The 27,876-nt window shown below is 37.2% G+C and overlaps 2 protein-coding genes across 5 annotated transcripts in view; one reads left to right on the forward strand and one right to left on the reverse strand.

Annotated features, from left to right (window-relative positions):
• Positions 1–23,498, forward strand: part of DENND4C (DENN domain containing 4C) — a 129,480-nt gene extending 105,982 nt beyond the window's left edge. For all 4 annotated transcript variants that reach the window (XM_072841492.1, XM_072841494.1, XM_072841493.1 and 1 more), the window contains 9 exons: positions 106–215; positions 509–684; positions 3,676–3,858; positions 4,576–4,771; positions 5,410–5,655; positions 6,759–6,876; positions 18,239–18,389; positions 20,046–20,110; positions 20,326–23,498. In XM_072841492.1, the coding sequence (XP_072697593.1) occupies positions 106–215; positions 509–684; positions 3,676–3,858; positions 4,576–4,771; positions 5,410–5,655; positions 6,759–6,876; positions 18,239–18,389; positions 20,046–20,110; positions 20,326–20,462 (1,382 nt within the window). In that variant the 3' untranslated portion in view covers positions 20,463–23,498. The remainder of the gene's footprint in view (positions 1–105; positions 216–508; positions 685–3,675; positions 3,859–4,575; positions 4,772–5,409; positions 5,656–6,758; positions 6,877–18,238; positions 18,390–20,045; positions 20,111–20,325) is intronic.
• A 294-nt stretch (positions 23,499–23,792) lies between these two features.
• RPS6 (ribosomal protein S6) lies at positions 23,793–27,591 on the reverse strand. The gene is made up of 6 exons (XM_072841496.1): positions 27,452–27,591; positions 26,797–26,928; positions 26,158–26,368; positions 25,835–25,981; positions 24,023–24,180; positions 23,793–23,930 (listed from the first exon to the last, which is right to left on the reverse strand). The coding sequence occupies exons 1-6, from the start codon at positions 27,455–27,457 to the stop codon at positions 23,835–23,837; spliced, it is 750 nt and encodes a 249-aa protein (XP_072697597.1). The 5' UTR covers positions 27,458–27,591; the 3' UTR covers positions 23,793–23,834.
• Between the last annotated feature and the right edge of the window lie 285 nt (positions 27,592–27,876).

Genomic DNA, 27,876 nt, shown 5'->3' on the forward strand with positions numbered 1-27,876 from the left:
AGTAAATCGCAGACTTCCTAATACTCCCCCTAAATACTTTAGTATGCATTTCCAAAGAATAAAGACATTTTCATATAACGTATTATGATATTTACTTCTCTTTAGGTGAACCTCCATTTCCAAAAAGTGTAAAGGTGCAGGACTTTGAAAAATCAGACCATGGTTCTTCTCAAAACACCAGCATGTCTAGCATCTATCAGAATTGTGCAATGGAGGTAAGGGTTCTGTAGTCTGCACATGATAAAGTGGCTGTGAACATGTTTATTTCAGAATGGCACTTAATAGAATTCTGTGACACCCTTGTAGACAGAAGAGTAAATCATTTTGTTGAATTTGCTTCATGTCTTACATAAGCAGGACAATAAACTGGTAGTTTTATCTATAAAGTGACTGAACTGTTAATTCCAAATTTGATCAACAAATAAAAATTCTGTCTCTTAAGAGGATGGCCTGTTAACGTTTCTTTTCACTATGGCAGTTCTCAGTGTCTACACTCTTCTACTCTTAGGTTTTGATGTCAAGTTGTTCACAGTGCAGAGCTTGTGGAGCTTTAGTTTACGATGAAGAAATTATGGCTGGATGGACGGCAGATGATTCAAATTTGAATACAACCTGTCCATTCTGTAAAAGCAACTTCTTGCCTCTTCTCAATATAGAATTTAAAGACTTGAGAGGCTCTGCAAGGTTAGTATTGTACACGCCCCCTTACAAGGTGAGTGCCCTTCCAGAAGGCATGACTCCTGGGGAGAGTGGAACAGTCACGCACACGCCAGCTGCCCCCTTCCTTTCTCTCCTTCACTTTCAGTATTGGAGTAGAAAATACTGCCGATATAGAAGACTGCTTTTCCATTTTATTTAACACACAATTATCTGTATAGTTAATCCTTGGAGCTAAACCTTATAGATAATTCAGAACTTTAGTGTTTGTCATTATTTTAAACTTTCTCAGTAACTATCTTCTAGAAGAAAAAATAAAGCTGAGAGGGATATGGCTTTTTGAACTCTTATAACTTGTTGCCCCTTTTATGGTAGTGCTCTATATGGTGAAATGACCAAATTCTAGGCAATAGAAGAGAGACTAGATGATCTCTTATTAGTCATTAAGTCATCAAGGGCTTGGTACCTGCTTACCTCAGTAATTATACTTAATATTCTATTTGTTTTATGGAGCAAATTTCATATTATTATCTACCTTTAGCTGCTTTTAAAAAATCTCCCAATTGTATGGCTGTTTCTTCTTACCTTAGTTTCTCCTTTTAGCTTCAGGTGTGGAGCTGAGTGAAGTCATATTCTAATTCCTGATGCACTATCATCATTGCTTGGTGCAAGGGTCTTCTTTTATTAGTTCTACCCCCAACCCTCACTCATTTCCACTCTCATTCCTTTATCTAACAAAAACATTGACTCTACCGTGTGTGATATCTCTGACTGTATACCCTCATAAAATACACTGTTTGCACAATTATGCATTTTTAACTTACATAAGTAGAATACTGATAATTTCTATTACTCGGTTTAAAATCTGAGTTGCTATGCCTGCATCCAGTTTATTATTCCTTTTCTCCTATAGGAAGTTAATACGTCATTTTACTCATCCATCATACGCTTCAGTTGCTTCCCGTTCTCTGTTACTATAAATATCACTGCCATGATGCAGTGCAATATAAAATATATCTCCTTTTAAACTTATGAAATAGTTTCTCTCAGAATAATAGTCTTAGGAATGAGGTTTTTGAGCCATTTTCATACATGATTTCAATAAACAATGGAAGATTGCTTCCAGATAGCAATATTCCCACTATCAGTGCCCAAGAATTCTCATTTCTGTATATCTGTACCAGCATTTGGTTTTATCATTTTTCTGTTCTCTGTATTCTAATGAATATAAAGTGGTATCGTGATTTTGTTTGAATTTCTCTGAATATTAGTGAGGTAAACTCACTAATATTAGTTATTCCAGCATTTTCTATGAATTGCCTGTTTATATTTTTACCTTGTCCATTTTTATATTAACTTTCTTTTTCTTGTTGTCTGTCTTGAATATTCCTGATATTAATTCCTTGAAGTCATTCATTTTGACATCATTTTCCATTAATTTTCCACTTAAGGATTTGTGCTTTGGTCTTGTTTTAAAAGTTCTTTCCCATCTGTAGGACGTGAAGATTTTGTCCTGACGTTTCTTTTGTTAGCTTTGTATTTTACTTCTGATGCTTAGATTTGTAATCCAGCTAGAGTACACCTTTGTGTTTGTGTATGATGGGAGGTAACAGCTTTATTTATTTATTTTGCTCAGAGCACCTTTAGTCTCCTCTCTCTCCCTCCACTCCCAAATCCACTTGGAGTCTTCATTGAGATTGCAGCATTAGGTGTATAGATTAATCTGAGGAAGATGGACTTTTTTCAGTTTTATTTTCTTATCTCTGAGCATATATATCTCTGAATATATATCTCTATTTTTTTAGGTTGTCCTTTAGGTCCTAATAGGGCTTTAAATTATCTACCATAGTCTTATACTGTTTTGTTCAGTTAATTGTCTCATAAGCTATTGTGTTAAGTACCTTGTATTTTCTAAGTGGGTTATAAAGGAGCATTGTTGGTTTTCCTCCCCACTGTGTCATTACGGAAAATTTCAAACTTGCAGCTAAATTTAAATATTTTTCTTACGGTGACACCCAAATAATTCATCTCTCCAGTTACTATTTTATTTTACTTGCTTTATCAACTGTCTATCCCTCTATCTACGTCTATCTTATATTTATTATTTTTTTAAGATTTTATTTATTTATTTATGAGAGACACACACACAGAGAGAGGCAGAGATGTAGGCAGAGAGAGAAGCAGGCTCCATGCAGGGAGCCTGATGCGGGACTTGCTCCCAGGACTCCAGGACCACGCCCTAGGTGGAAGACAGGCACTAACCACTGAGCCATCCAGGGATCCCCATCTTATATTTATTTAAAAGAAGATGTAGACATTAACGTAGCTCTCCCCCAAAGACTTCAGCATACATATTAAATAAAGTTCAATATTTGTTTACAGTTTCTTTTGTGATAAAGACGTATACAAGAAAATCTATAGATTTAAAATGTACCATTTGAAAATTGAATGCACACATTTATGCAAATCAAACTCTTATCAAGATACAGAACATTACTGTTACCTCAGAGAGTTCTCTTAATGTCCCTTGCAAGGCCCAACCCTCACTCTCTCCCCATCCAGATAGAGAAGGACAGAAATAAGATGAAAACAAAATAATGAATAAAGGGGAGAGAAAATGACTAGAGACAAATGGATATATATGTAGGGGAGGATGGTATGCATAGTTATAAGTTAACACATGATAAAATGCCATTGCTGCTCTATTTTTTTTAACTTAGAAAATTGATGAAATATTTTGCTTTCCATCTTCCTTCACAGCTTTCTTTAAAGGATCTTATATTGAACTATAATGACTTTGAGACCTTTTTCATTTGAAAAGTTTACGACAAGAGAGAAAGAGAATGCTAGCAGGTGTGCGTGTGTGCGCGCGTGTGTGTGTGTGTGTTTAAAAGAAGCATCATTTGTATGGATTGTATAATTCATCCATGACTGCTTTATCACAAAGTAATTCTAAATATGAAATTTAGAGGATTGTAGGGTGTTTAAAGGCTTCTTTTTATATTGCTCCATATTTAGCTTTTTCCTGAAACCAAGTACCTCTGGTGACAGTTTACAAAGTGGCAGCATTCCATTGGCAAGTGAACCTTCAGAGCACAAACCTATGTCTAGTTCAGCAGAACCTGACTTGATCAATTTTATGGATCTCCCAAAGCAAAACGAGACCATAACGGAAGAAACAACCTCTGCAGTTGAATCAAGGTACCATAGGGTACAAAGAACTCTTCATTCTGGCATTTTAAAAATTCAATCTCAACTTTTTACTATGCTATATTGTTTAAGTATCTAATGTGATGATAAATCATTTTTGAAACTATGTTTAATGTTTTACAGTGTTCTTTAACAAAACAAGCTTCCCAACAGTACAAAGTATTTTTCCCTTTTAGTGTAGTCATTGCCAGTTTCCAGAGACATATTCTCTTTACTATGAAATATACTGCTTCTTAGATGCTGATTGAATCAAACACTTATTGAGAGACTATTTGGATGCTGAGCATTATGCTAAGCACTAAGAATAAAAGCATAAGATCTGGTCTCTATCCTTAGATGGATTAAATATTTAGAGGTTAAATATTTATCGATGAATCTGTAATACTTAGTTGCATAATTCTAGGTGATTTTGTTTAATAAAGATGAAATAATGTTTGAGTAAAACAACTGAATGGGTAGTCTTTTAAAAAGAATATCTATTACCTACCCTTTGTCTTCTTCCCACCCTTCACCAGAGTCATCCATCCATCCTGTTCTTCTGACTACTTTTTACAAAAATGCCTGAAGAAAATGTAAATCTTATAAGGTGGTACTGATTCTCCTCTGATACATTCAGTAGATTCAAAACTCATTGTAGAAAATATTCTAGCTGGATCAGGTTTAGATTGTATTATAGCACAAATACAGCATTTCTTCATTTTTTTTAAGTGATGAAATAAAGAGAGCCAGTGGAGAAGTCCAAACTATGAAATTTTCACCTGCGCCTAATAGTTTGTCAAAGCGAAACATATCTTTGACTCGAAGTCACAGTGTTGGAGGTCCTCTGCAAAATATTGACTTTTCCCAGCGACCATTTCATGGCATTTCAACAGTCAGTCTCCCAAACAGTCTGCAGGAAGTTGTGGTATGTAAGAAGATTATAACTATCTGTGTACTCGTGTAAGTATTTCTTACAGCAGTGCATAATTCACAAGTAATAATTTTTCATAAGCAGATGAAGAACTTTAAAAAATTTCAGTATACTACACAGTTCCTAACTTAGAGTTGTAGGAAGAAGATAAAGTCAGCTTTTCTGGGGAATCATTATAAAACATCTGAAATGTATTTCTTGTAAAAATCGAGAAACTCTGTATGTTTAAAATAGGGTCTATTATATGGATTATTAGTTTTCTTTTGTAATCCTTTAACTTAAGGGCACTTATTAAGTATTTCATTTTTTTAAATTTTCTTTTTTTTTTTTTTTAAGATTTTTATTTATTCATGAGAGACAGAGATAAGTAGAAATATAGGTAGAGGGAGAAGCAGGCTCCATGCAGGGAGCCCGATGCAGGACTCGATCCCAGAACCCTGGGATCATGCCCTGAGCCGAAGGTAGACGCTCAACTACTGAGCCACCCAAGCATCCTTCTTTTCTTAGGTTTTCATTAGGGTATGCCAGTGGAACTCACTGATTTTGAAAGGATAAAGTATAGTCTAACTGAATAATCATACACATACAGAATAGATAATATTCACTTCTTTCTGTGTTTTTATTTTTTAAAGGATCCTTTAGGAAAGAGACCCAACCCTCCCCCTGTTTCTGTGCCCTACTTGAGTCCTCTAGTGCTTCGTAAAGAACTTGAATCTTTGCTAGAGAATGAAGGTGACCAAGTGATTCACACATCCTCTTTCATCAATCAACATCCAATCATTTTCTGGAACCTTGTTTGGTATTTCCGACGTTTGGACCTTCCTAGTAACTTGCCAGGACTCATCCTCACATCTGAACATTGTAATGGAGGTGTACAGGTAGGGTACCAACATCAGTACTTCTACTCCATCGGGGTTGGTTAGAATGAGGTTTAGCTTCAAGTAACAGTATACAACAACAGTGCCTTAATAGGAGGTATGCTGCTTCTCTTTCACAGAAGAGTTTGGGCAGGTGGTCCTGAAATGGTATAATGTTAGGGACCTGAAAGATCCTTCTAGCTTTTGTTCAGCTGTGCATAACCTCTGTTTCCAAGTTCTGTATGTGGTCCAGGATGGCTTTCCTCTATTTCCAACCATCACAGCCACATCCCAGCCAGCAGTAAGGATAAAAATAGAGTATGAAGAGTATGCCTTCTTTCTCTAGATAGTTCCCTAGAGTTGTACCTAACATTTATCTGTGTATCTGTTTGGCCTAAACTTAGTTATATGGTTATATCTAGTTGCAAGGGTGTCTAGAATAGGTAGTTTTTATTCTGAACTATAGCTCCCAGTTGAAATTCTCACAACCACCATATTTTAAAGGACTCCTCTTATCCTTGTTTTTAAGATGATATAATTAAAAGTTAGAGTAGTTAAATAACTTCTATAAGGTCGCATACCTAATACGTGATGGGGGCCAAGACCACAGTGTGGCCATCGGACTTTGAAGCCCCTACTGTACTGGTGCTGGGTGCCTGATCCCATTGGAGGCAGTGAGCTTCCTAGAGTTCCTTCAGTTTGAGATATTGAACATGAATACTGAGCCATCCCCACATACACCAGGGTCGTGACAGAATCTTTTCTTAAAGTATCATACTCTATTTTGACTCATTTGTTTTAAGTAGCAGTCTGGACAACAAGATAGTAGAAAAGATTGTACTGTCTTTTACCTTAAAATTTGTTGTAATGGTGACTAATCTTTCATGTGGCCACTGTGCCAGTTACCAACTTGTCTTTCCAATCTGTAGAAGTAGGAATGAGAAACTTGCACTTCAAAAACAGGAATATTTATCATCAGATACAAATAAAAATTTAAAAATTTGCATAGAATTTTAGGTCCAGAGTTTTGAAAGAACTCATTTGTTTTATATAATCAAGCTTTTCTAGATCCACTGGTAATTATTCTGCTTAGGGTACTAATACTTTCTACTTTACTCTTTTAGCTTCCTCTATCATCTCTGTCCCAGGATAGCAAACTTGTGTATATTCAGCTATTATGGGATAATATCAACCTTCATCAGGAACCAGGAGAACCTTTGTATGTCTCATGGAGGAATTTTAGTAAGTAAAATAGAATTAAAAACATAAAAGACTCAAACTGGAAACAATCCACATATCTTTTCACAAGTGAATGAATAAACAAATTGTGGTACTATCCATACAGAATACTCCTTAACAATAAAGAAGAATAGACTACTGGGGGAAAAAATAAAATTAAGGAGGTGAGAGAAACAAACTATTCTGCTTTATTTTTAAATTTTTAGTATCTCTTCAAGAGTCTATTTTAGATCAAATTGATTTGCTCTTGTACTGATCCATTTGACTGTGTCAGGGAGTTAAAGAATGTTTTGTGATTTTTCTGTCAGTTGCCAATTTTAGTTAGGTATTGGGAGAATAAATTCTATATAGTTGAAGAACAATATGGATGTGTTGGTATAGGATCATAATGTAAATTATATGGATACTAATCTCAAAGATTATGGCTTCATTTTCAGTCTTATATTTAGAACTGTTTTTTACAGGGCATTTAAAGAGGTATCATCCAGTATTCCAAAGTCCTTTGAGTCAATAAAACAGCACTACCCAGTAGATAAGTGAGCATATGATTATAATAGGCAGTTCATGGAAGAAAAATTACATGGCTTATATTAGTTTGCTAGGGCTACCATAACAATACCACAGACTGGGTGGCTTAACAGAAATTTGTTTCTCACAGTCTGGACACTGTAAGCCAAAAATCAGGATGTCAGCAGGTTTGGTTTCTCCCATGGCCTCTCTCCTTGGCTTGCAGATGGCCTTCTCCCTGTGTAAATCTCCATCTCTCTGGTGTACTTTTCTCTTCTTATAAGAACACTAGTTATATTGGATTAGGGCCCCACCCTTATGACCTCATTTAACGTTAGTTACCCTTTAAAAGACCCTATCTTCAGATATAGTCACATAGGGAGTTAGAGCTTCAACATGTGAATTTGGGGGGAACATAATTCAGTTTATAACACAAACATGAAAAAATGCTCAATCTTACTATTTAGTGAAATATCCCTTTCTTTTAAAAAAGGGAAAGGACAAACTTAGCTACATCAAGATGGCAAAAGACTTTATTATATCGAATCTTTTTGAGGATATGGAGGAAAAGATCCATATCCACTCTGATCCACTGTTAGAAGTGAAAATGATACAGTTCTGTAGAAGAATATGGCATATATTATCCATATTTAATATGTGGATACCCTTTAACTCAGCAGTCACACAGCTCTGTTCTATAGAAATAGAGTATGCAAAGCTGTCTGTACAGTGATGCTTACTGTACAATTATTTGTAATAATGAAAGACTTCAAATAAATACCTAACAGGAGCAGAATAAACTTGAAATTTATGCTAGAAAATAATAGAATTAGGGGCACCTGGATAGATGGCTTAATCAGTTGAGAATCTGACTCTTGATCTCATCTTAGGTCTTCGTTTGAGGTCATGAATTCAGTCCCATTGTTGGACTCCACATTGGGTGTGGACTCTACTTAATAATAATAATAGAACTAGAGTTGCTTTTTTTTTTTTTAAGTTATTTTCTTGCCTCTCTTGAAATGCTCAAGTGTTTCAAAATATTCTATTTGTGATGGGAATAAAATTTAGAGTTCTCAAGAATGGCCTTGTTTCCTAAAAATGGATTGACTGGCTGCTTTAAATGAAGAATTGGCAAGTAAAGGACTTTAAAAGACGGAAGAAGTAAGTGGGCAATGACTTCTAGAATGGTACCAATTTCCAGTGATTTCTGAAAGAGGAGCTTCAGAGAGCCACTTCCCAGCAAAACAATCATAATTGGTAAAAAAAAAAAATAAAAAAAAAATTACTAAAGAAGAAGATAAGAGGAGGGAAGATGGCAGAGTTGGAGGGTCCTGAGTTTACTTTGTCTCACAGACAAACCAAGGCAACAGCTACACCTGTTGTACTAACTCTGAAAATGACCTAAAGACTGGCAAAATGGATCTTCCAAAGCTAGTTGTAGAGAAAAGGCTATAGCAAAAAGAAGCGGAGGGGCAGTTGGGAACCAGACTCCCAGCACAGCAAACCAAAAATAGGGACATCACAAACATGGAGGAAAGGGAGGATTAGACCCCACACTGGGTATCCCTGGCCCTGAGGACCTGGACTTAGAAGACAAGTCCCCATAACATCTGGCTTTGAAAATCAGCAGTGCTTAACTCCAGGAGAGCCAGAGGACAATGGGAAACGGAGTCTCCACCTTTAAAGAACCAGCATGCTAAATAATTCACCAGAACACAGCAAAGAAGCAGCAGTTTGAAAAGTGCCTAGGATATATGTGAAAGGGGCTTATTGACTACTTTTAAGGTATGTGCCAAAGGGGCAGGGATCTGCATATTTCTCTGGGAACAGAAACGGTGGCAGGCACTGTTTTTCTTGCCTTCCCCCAGCCTAGATGGCTAGACATTTGGGGGAGCCAGTATTAACAGTTTCCATGTACCTTGCCAGTACCGCATGCCCCTCTCTGACATTCCACATAAACCTACTTGCCTCACTTCCCTCCAAAGTGACTCATACCCTGAGGGGCAAAGATTTAAACACCCCCACACACCAGTATGTCTGCAGTTAGGCCTCATAACTACACAGGAAGCAAGCCTTACCCATCAGTGTGCCCACAGCTGTGGTACAGGCAAATTGCAGGCAGCTAGGCTGAGTGGCAGCCCCACCTACCAGTGGGCTCATGATGGCTGCAGCCAGCCCTCTTAAACCCTGCCCAATATACCTAGTGGTTTATTGCAGCCAGCTAGGCTGAGGGCCATCCCCACTCACCAGCATGTCCACAAAATTCACAGCTCAGCCACAATAAGAGGACACACGCAGCCCATACAGAGAAAACTTGCGGAGTACCTAGTCCTAGTGAGTGGGGGATTGTGTTGTAGGGTACCAGGACCTCTTCTATGCAAGCCCACTACTTTTCAAGACCAGGAGATACAGCTGACCTACATAATATAGAGAAGCAAACACAGAGTTAGAAAAAATGAAGAGACAGAGGAATATATCCCAAATAAAAGATTTTCCCTGCTCTGAGAAGGACATAGATATCCGGGTCCAGCAAGCACAGAAAGCCCCTAAGAAGATGAACCCAAGCAGGCCACACCAAGACACACAGTTAAAACAGCAAAAAGAAAGCTAGAGAATTTTAAAAGCAGCAAGAGAAAATAAAACCATTACATACAAGGGAAACCCCATAAGTCTATCAGCTCATTTCTCAGCAGAAACTTTGCATGCCAAAATGGAGGAGCATGACATAGTCAAATGGTCAAACAAAAAAACCTACAACAAAGACTACTCCCCCTGGCAAGCTTATCATTCAGAATTGAAAGAGAGAGAAAGTTTCTCCAAAAGCAAAGTTAAAATTGAGTTCATCATACTAAATAAGCCTTAATGTTAAGAATTTTTCACGTGAAAGGAAAAGGCCATAAATAGAAGAAAATTATGACAGGATTATATCTACAAAAATTAGTTAAGGAATACACAAAGTAAAATAGGAACATTGTATAAATAAAACATGGAGGGGGAGTAAAAATTTTGTGCTTTAAAAATGTGTTCAATTAAGTGACCATCAACTTAGTATAGAATGGTATATACATATAATGTTACATTTGAATCCCATGGTAACCACAAATCAAAAACCTGTATAGATACGAAATATAATAATAAAGAGAAAAGAATCCAAGCATAACACTAAAGAAAGCCTCAGACTACAAGGAAAGAGAGCAAGAGAAGAAGAAAGGAAAAGAACTGCAAAAACAACCAGAAAACAACAAAATGGCAATAAGTATATGCCTATCAATAATGACTAAATGTAAATGGATTAGATATTCAAATCAAAAGACAGAGGGTGACGGAATGGATGGGGGGGTAGGGGAATGAAACCCATCTCTATGCTGCTGACCAGAGATTCACATTAGATCTAAAGATATATAGAGAATGAAAGTGAAGGGATGGAAAAAGATATTCCATCCAAATGAAAGCGAATGAAACAAAAGCAACCAGGGTAGCAATACTTTTATCAGACAAAAAATAGAATTTAAAACAAGGAGTATAGCAAGAGACAAAGAAGAGCCTTACATAGTGATAATGGGATCGGTCCAAAGATAGGATATAACAGTTGCGAATATCTAAGCATTGAATATAGGAGCACCTAAATATATAAAGCAAATATTCACAGGAAATTGAGGCAAATTCACAGAAATACAATAATAGAGAATTTTAACACTCCACTTAAACATCAATGGGTAGATCATCCAGAGAGAAAATCAAGAAGGAAACTGGCTTTGAATGGCACATTAGACCAAACGTACTTAACAGAGATATATGTAGAACATTCCATTTCAAAACACATTATTTTCAGGTGCATATGGAACATTGTCCAGGATAGATCAATGTTGGCTGCAAAACAAATCTTAATAAATTTAAGAAGACTGAAATCATATCAAGCATCTTTCCTGACCACAAGTGTGGAATTAGAAATCAGTGACAAGAAAAATACCGGAAAAAACACAAAACAGGTGAAGGCTTAACAACATGCTATTAAACAAACAATGGGTCAATGAAGAAAATCAGAGAAAATTAAAAAATACATGTAGATTAATGGAAATAGAAACACAATAGTCTAAAATCTTTGGGGTGCAGCAAAAGCAGTTTTAGGAGGGAAGTTTACAGTGCCACAGGCCTATGTCAAAAGATGACAAAAATCACAAACTAACCTCTAACATCTAAAGGAACTAGGAAAAGAACAAAGCTCAAAGTTAAAATGAAGGAAATAATAAAGATTAGAGTGGAAAGAAATAGAGACAAAAAAATAGAAAAAATCAGTGAAATCAAGAGCTGTTTTTTTTTTTTTGAAAAGATAAAATTGATAAACCTTTTAGGCAGACTCATTAAGAAAAAAAGTGGTCTCAGATAAATAAGATCAGAAGTGAAAGAGGAAAAATAACACAAAAATACAGAGGATTATAACACTGTGAAAAATTACATGCCAATAAATTGGTCCTAGAAGAAATGGATAATTCCTAGATTATCCATTCCTAGAATGGATAATTCCCAATCTTCCAAAATTGAATCAGAAAGAAATAGAAAATCTGAGCAGACTGATTACTAGTAATGTAGTTGAACTGGTAATCAAAAAAAAACTCCCAACAAGCAAAAATCAAGGACCAGATGGTTTCACATGTGAATTCTACCAAACATTTAAGAGTTAACACCTGGTCTTCTTACGCTACCCAAAAAATATAGGAAGAAGGAAAACTTCCAAATTCATTCTACAAGGTCAGCATTACCCTGATACCAAACCCCGATAAAGACACTATGTAAAAAGAAAACTGTTGGCCGGTATCCCTGATGAACATAAATGGAGAAATCCTCAATGAAATATTAGCAAACCAAATTCAATAATATACTAAAAGGATCATTCACCACAATCAAGAAGGATTTATTCAGGGACACAAGAATGGTTTTATATTCGCAAATCAGTTAGTGTGATTAACAGGAAGGATAAAAACCATGTGATCATCTCATTAGGTGCTGAAAAAGCATTTGACAAAGTAGAATATCCACTCATGATAAAAACTCTCAACAAAGTGGGTTTAGAGGGAACATACCTCAACATAATGGAAGCCATATATGAAAACCCACACTAACATTATACTCAGTAGTAAAAAATTAAAAACTCTTCTTTAAGATCAGGGACAAGGATGTCTACCCTTACCACTTTTATTCAGTGTACTACTGAAAGTCCTAACTGTGGCAGTCAGACAAGGAATTAAAAGACATCCAAATTCAAAAGGAGAAAGTAAAATTTTTCCTATTTGAAGATGACATGATATTATATATAGAAAACCTGAAAGACTTCACAAAAAAACTCTTAAGATTCAGTAAAGTTGCAAGATAGAAAAATTAATACCCAGAAATTGATAGCATTTCTCTACACTAATAACATAGGAAGAGAAATTGAGAAAACATTTTGTTTACAATTGTACCAAAAAGGAAAAAATATCAAGGAATATATTTAACAAAGTAGATAAAAGACCTGTACTCTGAAAACTGTGGGACAGTGATGAAAGAAATTGAAGATGACACAAACAAATGAAAAGATATACCATGTTCATGGATTGGAAGAATTAATATCATTAAAATGCCCATACTACCCAAAGCAATATATGGATTCAATGCAATCTGTATAAAAAATACCAATAGCATTTTTCACAGAACTAGAACAAATTATCATAAATTTGTATGGAACTAAAAAAAAAATCCCAAATAGACAAAGTAATCTTGAGAAAGAGGAACAAAGCTTGAGGTTCACAATCCCAGATTTCAAGATCTACTACAGGAAGCTAGAGTAATCAAAACAATATGGTACTGGCCCTAAACTAGATATATAGATCAATGGAACAGAATACAGAGCCCAGAAATAAATCCACACCTATATGGCCAATTACTCTATAACAAAGGAGGCAAGAGATACATAATGGAGAAAAAGTCTTTTAAATAAATGATGCTTGGAAAATTGGATAGCTACATGCAAAAGCATGAAACTGGGTGATTTTCTTATATCTTATACAAAAATAAACTCAAAATGGATTAAAGACCTAAATGTGATACCTAAAATCTAAAACTCCAAAAGAAAACCTAGGCAGTAATCTCTTTGGACTTCGGCATAAGCAACATATTTATGCATGTGTTTCCTCAAGCTGGGAAACCAAAGCAAAAATAAACTGTTGGGACTACATCATAGTAAAAAGATTTTGCACAGCAAAGGAAACCATCAATAAAATGAAAAGGCAGCCTGCTTGGTGGAGAGCCTGATTCTCCCTCTGCCTCTGTTGCCTCCCCCTGCTTGTGTTCTCTCTCTCTTTCTCTGTCAAATAATAAAATCTTTTAAAAAAAAAAAAACTTTCCATAACTCAACAGATAAACCATCCAATTAAAAAATTGGCAGATCACCTTCAAAGACATTTCTAAAGAAGACATTCACATGGCCAAGAGACATAAAAAGATGCTCAACATCACTAACTATCAGGGAAATTCAAATCAAAACCACAGTGAACTTCACCTGTCAGAATGGCTAGTATCAAAAAGTAGAGATAACAAGTGTTGGTGAGTATGTAAAGAAAAGGAAACCCTTGTGCACTGTTGGTAGGAATGTAAATTGTTGCAGACAATGTGGAACACAGTATGGAGGTTTGTAAATTTTATTTATTTATTTTTAAATTTTTATTTATTTATGATAGTCACACAGAGAGAGAGAGAGGCAGAGACATAGGCAGAGGGAGAAGCAGGCTCCATGCACCGGGAGCCCGACGTGGTATTCGATCCCGGGTCTCCAGGATCGTGCCCTGGGCCAAAGGCAGGCGCCAAACCGCTGCGCCACCCAGGGATCCCGGTTTGTAAATTTTAAATTTAAAAATTAAATTGGGGGCAGCCCTAGTGGTTTAGCAGTTTAGCACCGCCTTCAGCCCAGGGTGTGATCCTGGAGACCCGGGATCAAGTCTCACGTCAGGCTCCCTACATGGAGCCTGCTTCTCCCTCTGCCTATGTCTGCCCCCCCCCCCAAATAAATAAATAAATAAGTAAGTAAGTAAATAAATAAATAAATAAATAATCTTAAAAAAATTAAGTCTAGAATACCATATGATCCAGTAATACTGGGTATCTACCCAAAGAAAACAGTAATTTGAAAGATGTATGCACCCGTGTGTTAATTGCAGCATCATAGTAGCCAAAATATGGAAGTAATCCAAGTGTCCCTCAACAGATAAGAATTGATAATGAAGATGTGTGTGGAATATTACATAATGGAATATTACTCAGACATTAAAAAAATGAGATCTTGCCATTTGCAGTATCATGGATAGATGTTGAGGGCATTATGCTAAATGAGATAAGCTAGAGAAAGACAAATGCTGTACGGTTCCACTTATATGTGGAAACTAAAAAAAAAAAACTAGAAAGAGAGTCGTAAATTTAGAGAACAAACTGATAGTTGCCAATAGGGAGAAAGGTGAGGAATGGACACAATAGATGAAGGGGATTATGAGATAGAAACTTCCTGTTATATAATAAAGTCACAGAGAATGAGAACTGCAGCAAAGTTAATATAGTCAACAGTGTTTTATGATGACAGATGGCGATGATACACTTATTGTGATGAAATACAGAATTGCCAAATCACTGTGTTGAACACCTGAATACTATTCATATTATTCATATTATTATTAATATATAACATATATTAATAATAAAATGCTTAAATAATGTATGTCAACTATATACTTCAACAGTTTTTTGTGTTTTTTTTTTTTAAGAGAGAGCATGAACAGTGTAGGGGGATAGAGGAAAGATAAAGAATCCTAAGGAAGAGGCTCCACGCCCATCGCAGAGCCCAGTTTGGGGTTCAATCTCATGACCTTGAGATCATGACCGGAGCCGAAATCAAGAGAACACTCAACTGACTGAGCCAGCCAGGCACCCCTCAAAAATAAAAATTTTTAGAAAGTAATGTCTAAGGGTACATACAGAACAAACAAAACATTTGTTCAAGAAAATATACTGAATTTCAGTAAAAACAGTAAGTTTCTGTGGCATTTGAGCTACAATTTTCTGTTCTTTCCCACTCCCCACTTCTACCCCCAGCTCTTAGCTAAGAACTACAGCATCTCCCTGGGAAAGACAGACTGCCAGCAGTTCTCATTCTCCCAGCTCTATAAAGCAGAGGCTAAATTCCAGGAGAGATAGATGCTCACGTCCTCCGCCTGGCACCCATTCATTTCTATCTCAGCTTCAGCAAGCAATGAATACAGGGGCCTCAGTTCTCAGCCCATCTTGCTCATAGAGGTATTATGCCAGGAGAGACAAGCTGAAAAGCCCAGAATCAACTGCCCCCACCCAACCCCCCCGTTCACAAAGCAGAAGTGTCATTCCAAGAAAAGGGCCACTGTTCCCAGCCCCAGCTCTAGAACAGTGGCTCAGAGATTTTTACCCAAGGGAAGAAACAGGCCATCAGAACATTGAGCTCTAAAACCTTCCCCAAAGGAAATGACTTTATTTGGAACAGTGTGGAGAAGTTCAAGCCCAAGAGCACTCTTGGAAATAGTGGAGATTTGGTGAGAAGGCCAGTATGATACAGATAGAAAAAAACCAGACACCATAAGAAAAAAATCTGTATCACTTATGAATATCGACATGAATATCCTCAACAAAATACTACCAGTCTAAATCCATCAATACAGAAAAAAAGACTGTTTATCATGAGTGAGTGTAGTTTATCCCAGTCATACAGTGTTGGTTTAATATTTGAAAATCAAGTAATGTAATCTAACATACCAATAGAATACAGGACAGAATCCACATGATCAACTTAATAGGCTTAGTCAGCTAAAGCATGTGACAAAATCTATCACCCATTGTAAAAACACTTAACAAGCTAGGAATAGAAACAGACTTCCTCAGCCTGATTATGAGTATCTATGAAAACCCACAGCTGACATACTTCATGGTAAAAGACTGAATACTTTATCCTTAAGTACAAGAACAAGGCAAGGATGTCTTTTTTCCTGTTTTGTTCAACATTATGCTGGAGGTTCTTACTAGAGCAATTAGGCAAGAAAATAAAAGATATCCAAATTGGAAAGGAGGAAACAAAACTATATTTGTAGATTATATGCTCTAACAGATTAAAATCCTAAGAAGAATAGACACATTATATGGAAGTAATAAATTCAGCAAAGTTGCAGGATATAAGATCAATACATAGAAATTAAGTATTACCATATATTTTCAATGAATAATTCAAAAATGAAAGCAAGAATTCCATTTATAATAGCATTAAAAAGGATAAAATAGAGGGGTCCTAGATGGCTCAGTTGGCTGATCATCCGGCTCTTGATTTCTTCTGCTTAGGTCATGATCTCAGGGTCCCAGGATCAAGTCCCCCATGGGGCTCCGAGCTCAGTGGGGAGTCTGCTTGAGGATTTCTCTCCCTTTTCTTCTACTCCTCCCCCTCCTTGCATGCTCTGTCTCTGAAATAAAATCTTTAAAAAATAATAAAATAGGAAAAAATAAAGCAGAAGCAGCATAAAACTGAGGAAGACCTAAATGTAAGAAATCCCATGTTTATAGATTGGAAGATTTAATATTAAGATGGCAGTGCAGTATTTCCAAATTGAGCTACAGATCAAGCACAATCTCTACCAAAAATCAAAGTGTCTTTTTTACAGAAATTGACGTGAATTCTAAAATTCACGTAGATATTTAAAGGACCTAAAATAGCTCAATCTTGAAAAAGAACAAAGTTCTTTGTTAATTAAAAAACTGAGTTATAAAAAAAAAAAAACAAAAAACTGAGTTATAGGAGAAACAATGAAGTTGCAGATTATATTTCAGTTAGGTTCTAAAATCACAGCATAACATAAAAATCAAATATATTTAAAGGTCATCATGTAGCAGGTAGAAGAGCTAGAATCAAAACACATAGCAGCCATTATTTCCTCTTATAACAGAGAACTTTGCTGTTTCTTTGAACACAAATGAAGTTCTACTAGTTGCCTTTATTAAGTGGCTGTGTTGTATGAAAAATACAATAACTAGTTTTATGACAGACACTGTAAATGCGGCTGACTGGGGGAGCCACTGGATACATATTCCATCTCAACTAACATGGGTGTAAATCAAATTGTGTGGTTGCTGGAGTTACCTGCAGTATTAAAGTTTTCCCTTTTCTCTGGGTCAAGAACACTTTTTTGATTTTTTGATTTTTATTTTTATTTATTTATTTATCTATCTATCTATCTATCTATCTATCTATCTATTTATTTTTGAGAGCATGAACAGAAGGAGGAGTAAAGGGAGATGGAAAACCTTGAAGCAGGTTCCACATTGAGTGTAGGTGGAGCCCCTCTCGGGCCTTGTTCTCACCTGAAGATCATGGCCTGAGCTGAATCCAAAAGTTGAACGCTTAACTGACTGAGCCACCCAGGCACCCTGATTTTGTATATTTTTAATGTTAGCATGATTCAATCCCAGTATATACCTAATATATATTGGTAGGCAACTTCTCTGTCATCAGCAACCCAGGTCCCTGGTGTTGGGTCTTACCTTCCCATCGGTTGAGGTTGGTTCAGGTCACAAGATAGCTGCTGGAGTATAAGCTATCACATCCCAACTTGAAGCAGGAATCCCTACATTCAGGGAAAAGGCAAAGGGACAGGCCTTTCCTATCTGAAGAAAGTAGGAAAAGTAGTTTTGAGCTGGTCACATTGACAAGTAATTTTACCCTTAAGGGATGGGGGTGGGGATGGTGATGTTGAATAAAAGACTAGAAAATGCTACAGGTCTGGGGGAAAATTTTTTTTTAATAATTATTCTTTGTTTTTACTAGATTCTGAAAAGAAATTGTCTCTGCTGTCAGAGGAACAAGAAGCAACAAGCACTTTAGTGGAAACCATCAGGCAGAGTATTCAACATAATGATGTTCTTAAGCCCATCAATCTACTTTCACAGCTAATAAAACCAGACATGAAAAGACAAAGGTAAGAATCCAGTTTTTGCTTCATGCCACTCAAAATAATTTCATGTTTAAGTATTATTTTTAAAATATCTCTAGGTATAAAAGAAAAATACTCAGTGTAGAACACCTGATTGTTTCAAAAGTGCTGCCCAAATGTATCTGCTCATACTTGAGCAAACATACTAAAAGTTCTGTGTGGAGGAATAGGTTAAATTTTAGGAGGTAATTCATTCATGTCTAAAATGTACTGAGTCTTTGGGAACATTATTGGTGTTCACTGGAAACCTATGAATTTGTTAACAGTGATGTTATACATATGTACTACTTGTTCAGACCCTGTCATACCTGCACAACTTATATTTTATTTCTTTGTGGGATATAAAAAAACAAAAATCTGTTTATGAATAGAAACCATTTAGAAAAGTCATGAAAAGACTGAATAACAAAGGATATGGAGGTTTCCTAATCCTCTTACTATTATCTGCTAACATACTTTAGATCAGTACTCATCCCAGTCTCAATGTTAGTGAATTTTCCAGTGGAAACTTCAGAAAAGGTGACATAATAAATTCTACCAAATACTAAGTTTCCAGGTCCTTTACAAGTTTCTTTAGTTATGGCATCTTTGAAGATAAATACCTTCACAGTCTAAAGAGCAGGTAGTTTCAAGCATCTGTAGTTTTAAGGCAGGGAAGGAAAATTAGAAATGACATGTTTTGGCTTCTGAAGCTTCTACACAAAGATCATATGAAGCATTATCAGAATCTGCATTACTCTAATTTTTTTTCTATGTTAATTTCTGAAATCAGTTCATTTCTTAAGCGTTCCTTCATTTTTAACAACTCCGCTAAGAAGCTAATTTTTAAGGTTTGATTTGTAACACTTTTATGTTCACAAACCAAATAAATATAGTTCATCCTTTATTGTTGGGTTAAATAGCAAAGAGACCATACCACCTTTTATACTGTGTCCAAGGGTTTAGACTCCTAACTCACTTAAAAATTGTTACTTTGTCAAGTGGCAAATGAGAGGTGACTGCTTTTGCAAATTTTAATTGGAAAGTAGAGTTAAAACAGTTACCTATTATAGTTGACCCTTAAATGATCCCTCCGTGCAGTTGATAATCTATGTATAATTTTTGACTACCCCAGAACTTCATAGCTGTTGACCAGAAGTCCCAGCAATGATATGATAAACAGTTAACACATTTTGTATGTTGTATTATATAATGAATTCTTAAAGCTATTAAAGAAAACACCTTTATAGTACTCTCCTGTATTGGAAAAAATACTATGGCTGGACCCATGAAATTCAACCCCATGTTCAAGGGTCAACTGTATTTATGGTCTTAAAATATTATAACAATGTTAAAACACGCCATTTAAAATAGGTTTTGGTATGAAACTTTACATCCCTAACATTTTTTATCCATAACTTTTTAACTTGAAATAGAAATTCAAAGTAAGTTGCAAAAGTAGCCTAGAGTTCAGCATATTTTTCACCCAACTTCCCCCAAAGATAACATCTCTTAACTGTAGTGTTGTCGAAACTAGGACACTGACATGGACACATTACTGTTGACTAGACTGTAGAACTTATTGTTCACCATTTTACAAAACCTTCATGTATGTATTTTTATGCGCTGTGCCTATTAACTTTAAAAATATTTGTTTTATAGGAGTTTATACCGAGAAATCCTCTTCTTATCATTAGTATCTCTTGGAAGAGAGAATATTGATATTGGTAAGTTGGTTAATTAAGGATTACTAAAGGAGGTTCATTTTCTGAAGTAATTTATAAAATTGTAATTGGTATGGGTAAATGCACTTAACCTTTCAAAAGATTTCTACTTTCAAATATGCAGTTTATAGATATATATGAAATTACTTGATTACCATTTTTCAGTTTACAGCTTTTGTTTAACAAATTACAACTGCATTTTTGAAAATGTCTTTCAGAGGCTTTTGACAATGAATATGGAGTTGCATACAATAATCTATCTTCAGAGAGTCTTGAAAAGTTGCAGAAAATTGATGCTCCACCAAGTATCAGTGTGGAATGGTGCAGGAAGTGTTTTGGAGCACCTCTCATTTAAATAAGATGTTCACCAGATTTTAAAACACACAAAGCTTGAGGGAATAGATTCAGTTGGCAGACATCCAGGTTTGTTCCAAATGCTAACAATTGATGAAAGTGAAATGAGGTTAACTCTTGGGACAATATATAATGAAATGTAACTTATACTCAATCATCTCGCGACGTAAAAATGCCATAAAAATATTCCAGGGTTAATATCTGAAGGTTTGCAACTTCTGAATGTTTCACTTGCCTCTGCTTGAAAATCGTTATTGGATTTCTCAGTATGTGTAGTTTGATAATGAGAAACGATATTCATTCTTGGCATTTTGTTTATATTTGAAGTTATTGGTTTTGGGGAATAGTGGTTTAATGTAAACTTGACTAACCCCAAAACAAATGAAATTTCAATTATAAGAGCAACTATTTGTGTATGTGTGTATATATGTGTGGCTGTGTAGGTATTTGTATGTACAGCCATATTATATTTATTAAAATTCTTAGACTGCGTGTTGCAATACAATTTTCTGAAAGGGGTCTTCAACTTAAATGACTACTACTAAACTCAGTTGTAGTCATTAATCAAAATTAAAATCTGATGACAGCCTTGCCTTTATATCTTCACCAATCATAATTATGTATTCTCTTCCTAGTGGATTGTATCTTGAATATCCAAGTTACTTTTCATCCTCTTCCCAGTATCATGTTAATTTGCAACAGCTTTAAGATTGGAGTAAATGAGCCAATTATATAGTTTAAATGAAATTAAGTCAGCCTCATAATTTACAAAATTGGAACATGCTTAAAATGCTCGTGTTTATTTTTTGGACCTGAAATTGTTCAGGTACATAAATTGGTCACTTTTAAAAACCTGTGGGATAAACTTGCACTGCACACAGAAATTTTATTCTTGTATAATATTTAGATTTGTATGCTTATTATTTGTGCATTTGTAAATACTGTTTTTTTAGGATGGATCAGTTAAGTCTTAAAATGTTAAAGCTTATTGAGCTTGTTGCCAGTAGGTTCAAGAAAATCATGACCTCACATGCCTGACATTTATCATGCCTTTCATTAAAAACTGCCCTCAAGAACAGTTAACGTTTGCCTTAACTCTCTGCATCGTTTAAAAAGCCAGTGGTTATGTGTGCTTTTACAGTAATCATGCAGATGACTAATCAGTTGATAAAAATATTTCCAGGTGGTAGAGTTAACAAGCACAAATCTCCCACCTGGTGTAATCTCTTAAAAATTTATAGCACACCAGTCTTTCAACATTTCAGGGTTAATCTAACCTATGCAGATTTTGCTTCAATTTATTATGGAATTGCTAAGTGAAATAACTTGTCAGAAATTATGTACAACTCTCAATACCTTAAAAGTGGATCATTTGCACTGTCTCAGAGTATATATTTTTGCAACTTAACACTTGGTACTTTCAACACGTATTGCCGCAACAAAGTTTGGAATTACCTTGCATATAAACTTGAGGTTGAATAAAATGGAAAATTCTTAAGTTTGCTGTGCTTGTCTGTCACATTTTTAAGGCTTCTGAAATGTGTACAATTCTAACCTTTGTTATTTATAGAGTTCCAGTATTGTTTTCCATTTCTGTAGACTTAACTTGAACTAAATTACTTACCAAAGCACTTCCTATTGACGTGTAATAAAGATCTCACTTAAGATTTGGCTATTCTGTACCAAAGTATACATTTTCTAGTAACTTTTTATAACATTCTAAAAGAACTCAGCCATTATACATTGGAAACTTAACCTGCTGCTCTCCTTTAGAAATAGGGACTGATTTGTGTTCAAAGTGCATAAAGGCCTTTTCTAGCACCTACCACAGAAAGGGGACCACTAAAAGTTCACCGCAAACAAAACCAAAAAGCCAGATATGCAGTCATTATCCACAGATTTACAAATGTCTACAATGACTTATAGCAACTATAGCAACGTATGAAACTTAAAAGCCTGAGAAATTCTAGTCTCTGAAAGTCCAGATGCTTAGCATTTATACTGGTTTTAATAATCTAATTTTAGCTGCATTTTATAGGTTAATTATAGCATCCTGCATGTTTAAACTAAGTAAGCCTAAGACTCCCCATAATTGTGGGATATTCAATTGTTGCTTCATTCTTGGTACATCCTTTTGAAAAGTAGTTTTGTCCCCTTCAGTGACTGCACTCCCTAATACAAGTAGGGTAGTGGTTCTCATATTTTGTGCATTAGAATCAACCAGGTGTTGGTTAGTACAGGACTCTGGGCTATACACCAGACTTGCCTTTAAGTCACTACAGTATTTTATTTTTATTTTGGTAATCATTTACAAATACTTTCCTTTTCAGCCTTTAGTTTGACCTTAATTTATATAAAACAACTGCAAGTTAGGATTTTTCATGGTCTATAGCTTTTCAGTACATGTGGGGATCTCCTTTCTAATCATCTTCTCAATTCTCAGCTAGTCCAGTCTGTGAGCTGGCATTATTGCTATCAGCTGGGAACTTAATGTAGAACCTGGGGCCACAAATCTTCCGAATCACTATCTGCATTTTTGGTCAGATCCCCAAGTGACTCATACACATTATAATTGCCAAGCACAGCTTCAGTCCCTGTTAAAGCAGTTTGAAAATCCTACTCCTGTGGTTAAAATGTAAACTCCAGTTCTTTGCCCTTAAAACCTAACGTGCCTTTAAAGAGCCTTCTAGTCTGTAAAAGTTCATTTTAACTGCAATTACTATGAACTAGACAGGCTTCATTAGAAAAAGTAGATTCCTTCCTTTGCATACTTCATGGATCCAAGTGCTTTGTAAAGGCACAGTGTGAAATCATAAAATGCATGAATAACAATTCACTAGAGTTGAAAAGCTTTTGTTAATAAAATTTGCACTGGTTTTAAAAGCTTTGTGAACTGTTTAAAAATGCTATCAATTAACTATGCTTTTAACAAGGTATTTTTATATGACAAATGTCCACCTTCTTAAGGGCACTTTTCATGTATTGTGTATAGATCTTTAAAACTGTATTCCTCAAAATAAAGTGTACAACAGATTAATAGTTCTAGTCCTTCATTTCCCCCAAACTGTTCCTTGCCTCGCTGAAAAAAACAGGTACCCCCTTATATGCTGAGAAACCTTTCCAGAGCCACTCACCCATCCTCAAAGAAACCCTGGTCTGCCCATCTCTCCCAGTGTTATCATATGGTTTCAGCCTCTCACCTTGAAGGACAGCACTTTCAACTATCTCTTGCTTACTTTATCCACCATCAGATCGCTGTCAACTATACTCCCTTTACTATGATCTCACCCTCCATTTATCAATTTTTGTCATCAATGAAAAGTCAAAGAGATTTGGTGTCTGATCTTATTTATTTTGTCACTCTTAGAAAATCTCATTTTTGACTGGACTCAGACTTAGAGGTAGAAGCTCTCAGAGAGGACAGCCTCCGTCTCTTGGCAATCTGTTCCTGGCGTTTTTCTTTGGCCTCCTAAACAAAACAAAACAAAACAGTTATAGCTTGTCTGGGTTAAAAATCCAAAGTCAGGCCTGACTCTCCCTCCCTCAATCTTCTTGATTTACCTTCATTCTCTTGGCCAAAAGTTTAGCATATTCTGCAGCCTCTTCCTTATTTTTCTTAGTACGCTGTTTCTTCAAAGCAATACGCCGACGTTTGTGTTGGAGGACACGTGGAGTAACAAGACGCTGAATCTTGGGTGCTTTGGTTCTAGGTTTCTTACCTGAAAATTCAGATGATTCAATCACTTCTCAATGTTCATTAGGATCTACATCTACATTTTTAATATTACAGGAATATCTAGGAAAACTTACCTGTGTGAGGCCTTTGAAGTAAAATCTGAACCATTTAACTTGAAATACTACCTTAAGAAAAAGCCAAGATGTGCTAAATATTATCAATGTAAACTGGTAAGTCCTTCTGAAGTAAACAGATTAACTTTGTCTACTAGGTGCCAGTCTTTTCCTAATTAGCATATTTAATCCTAAAACACCTCGTTAAACTACACCACTAGTTTGGATGTCAACTTCAAGACCACACATCAATTTAAGCTACTCTGTTTGGGGGACTCAAGTCTCTTCCACAATTAGATATATTTTTATACTGTAAGATACAGGGACATTATTTTAAAACTGTAGAACTGTGTATATATTACTTGTCTATGAAAACTAAGTAAAGTTCCACCTGCACCACTATCCTAACCACACTCTGAAATCCTATTTATGCTCAAATCTAGTATTTGCCAAGGCAGATCCTGCCAGTCTGGGGAATGAAACCATTAACGTTAGAACGTGCAGCACATTGTTCATAGAGTATCTTCATTTAGCCTGTGTCATCTATACATCCCAAATTCTATGGATCATAGATCTGCTTTGGGACAGAAGTCTTTGAGTTTAATAGATGCCTGGTGGGAATAACAAACATAGCCCAAGCATATATTCTAAAACGAAATACTCAACTGCTCAGGTTTGTTAAAAAGAAGTCAACCCATCCTTTAATTATAAAGATGTAAGAACCATTCTATACACACCTGTTAACTAGAACACCTATTACACTGGTGATCTTGCCAGGGGAGTTGACAATGGGCAACCACCATGTATCTGGCATTTCTTTTTAAAGTGTAAACCACATGCGAGTTACTTGTCCTTTTATACTATACCATCAACACTTCTACTACCTTGCACATAGGTAGTTCAGGTATTTGGAGTGACTCATGAGCAGTTGCTATATGCCAGGCTTAAATCCCCAGTGCCAACCAATTTTTTTCACATTATTCAGAAAAACCCAACCTGAACTGACATCCTCTTTATTCCACATAACCTAAGTAAATATGCATACACTTTACTAGAGAAATAACGTTACAGAGCCTCACCAGTGAGGAGTTATGTCCTCTAACAAACTGCGCATCTGTATGCCATCTTAAAATATTATAACTCCAAAACCCCAAACACCTTCTAGTATTCTGAATAAAGTGTATTTCTTCTAACAGCCACAACTCCTACTATTCCTATCCACAGCTCAGATTAAAAAGAGCCAGGAGTTAAAAGCAACTTCAGGCAACGAAAGCACTACTTCTGTAAACAGACAGAACCTCTAATATGCAAAGAAAGCAAAAGTGGTGGGACTGAGGGTTTTCAATCATAGTCCCAGAATTTTCTATCATTTTACCGATTCCTAACCCAAAAGTAATGAACTTCTGATAACTTATTTTCAGATAAACTTCTACATCAGGAGCACAGGCAAAACTTCAAGTAAAATTGTAATACTGCAGACAAGCATCAGATTTAACAAGTGCCTGTCTTGACCCTCTCCCCGTAAATACATTTATTAACATGCATACAAGATGCTACAAATGAAATTAAGCAAAATCCTCGTACCTTCTTTGTTTAGGGGCTTTCTAACAACATACTGGCGGACATCGTCTTCTTTCGACAGATTAAAAAGCTTTCGGATTCTGCTGGCTCTTTTGGGCCCCAGGCGACGAGGCACAGTAGTATCCGTGAGTCCAGGAATATCCTTCTCCCCTAAAAGAGGAAGTGATCAGACCTTTTTAATTCCACAACTTTCTTACAAAAACTCTAAATTACTGTTTATGCACTGGTAAAGAAACTGTGGATAATGCAAATGAAAAACATCTGGATTATCAGCTTTTAAAACAATGTCAACAAAAACTAAATTCAAGAACACAAGTACACCTCACCTTTTTTCACAATAACCAAATTGAGAACACTGAGATTGGCATCCACAATGCAACCCCGAACAGATTTGCGCTTCCTCTCTCCAGTCCTCCTGGGTCGGTAGCAGGAATGCCCCTTACTCAGCAGCAGGCGGACGCGGCCGTGGGTCAAGACACCCTGCTTCATGGGGAAGCCTTGTTTGTCATTGCCACCACTGATTCGCACCACGTAACCCTGTGGGACACAACCACACGTTGTAAAATAAAGGATCACGACCCTTAAATCCTGGGGGTGTGCGGAAAACAGTATGAATTTCAGTTTTCTGAGCTCACCCAGTTTTGTCTAGATTTTCATGCCAAGATTAGTCAGCAAATTCAGTCAAGTCCTATTTCTAACCTCTTTTACCAGATGTAACCGTTCCAGCGAGGGAAAAGTTATGTCATGAAACCAAAGTACAATCGAGCAACCAACCCACAAACCACCCTTGCTGGCACTTCCCACAGAACTTCAGGGGTCTTCTCCCGTTTGAGGGCCATAACGCCGCAGGGTAATAGCGCTGCCTTAAAGGGGCACGTGGAAGTGACCCCAGATCGAAGCCCGCTACTCCACCCGTGGCCAACAGCGCTATCAAATAGCCGAGACCGTTTCATTCGGGAACCAACCTTCCATTCCTCGCCCAGAGCATCGGCAGCAACTTCTGTGGCCATACGCTTCTCATAAAAGGTACGCAGTTTGCGCTCATCATCCACTTCAATGAGTTTCTGGCAGCCAGTAGCTGGGAAAGAGATGTTCAGCTAAGGATTAAGGGGAGGGAAAGAGTTTTAGAAAACCGCAGAGCCACTTGCAAAGGTAAATCCACTGCACAAAGCCTTTTATGTAAACCCCAGACAAGGAGCAGAAACCCTGACGTATCGGTTTCATCCGCTAAAGCGTGTGTGCACATTCATAACGCACAAGCAGCGCACTAAAAGACCGGCTCATTTCTCCTCGAGCTTCGCGGAAAGCCTCCGGGGGCGAAGGGCCCGCCGCGGCCCGTCCGGCCCACAGGCAGCCGAAGAGGCAGCAGGGCCGCGTCTGTCGGGCTGGGCCCGAGGACGCCACCATGGCGCTCCCCGCCCGGCGCGGCTCCTGCTGTAATCGCTCGCCATCCGCTCTCCCGAGGACCCCTGCACCCCAAAGCGGCAAGCCTTCTCCCGCCTCAGACCCTTTCCCACCTAGACCTAGGACTTTGGAGAAGGAGGGCTGCGGCAAGGCAGTGTTCTGGGGGGCCCGACCCACGTTCCCCTAGCCCGTTTCAAAAGCTTCCACCACTCCTACCTTCATCCTGAAGCGGCCTACCGCCTCGGAGGCGCCACGAAAAAGAGACCCGACTTCCGCTTAGCCCTCATCTCATAGGCACTTCTAGTTCTCGCGAGAGAAGCGGAAGCCTGGGATAGCGGAAGTGAGCGCGGGAAGGCGGCACTTCCGGAGGCGGGGCTAATTGGCGTGGGGCGGTGCGGGAGGGGCCGGCGGTCGCGGTCAGGTGTTTCTCTGAAGGTTGGGCTCCCCGCCGGTGGCTCTGTCAGGCGCGCCCCTGAGCCAGGGCGGAGGCCGGCTCGGTCCCCGACAGTCTGCCTTTGCAGGTACCGGGAAAGAAGGGCGGGAGCGGAGTTCAGCTCTGTCGGCCTGTCCTGCACCTGAGACGCCGCCTGAAGCTGGCCCTGCGCTGGCCCGGCTGTTGGCAGCAGGACGCCCTGAAGGCC

Source organism: Canis lupus, chromosome 10 (genome assembly GCF_048164855.1).
Source record: "Canis lupus baileyi chromosome 10, mCanLup2.hap1, whole genome shotgun sequence".
Classification (NCBI taxonomy): Eukaryota; Metazoa; Chordata; class Mammalia; order Carnivora; family Canidae; genus Canis; species Canis lupus.

Excerpts from the sequence above, each read along its gene's own strand:
- RPS6 (XM_072841496.1), bottom strand. Across the intron at positions 25,982-26,157 it reads TTTGGTTATTGTGAAAAAAG|GGGAGAAGGATATTCCTGGA; the intron begins GTGAGGTGTACT and ends TTCCTCTTTTAG. Across the intron at positions 23,931-24,022 it reads TTTTGGCCAAGAGAATGAAG|GAGGCCAAAGAAAAACGCCA; the intron begins GTAAATCAAGAA and ends TGTTTTGTTTAG.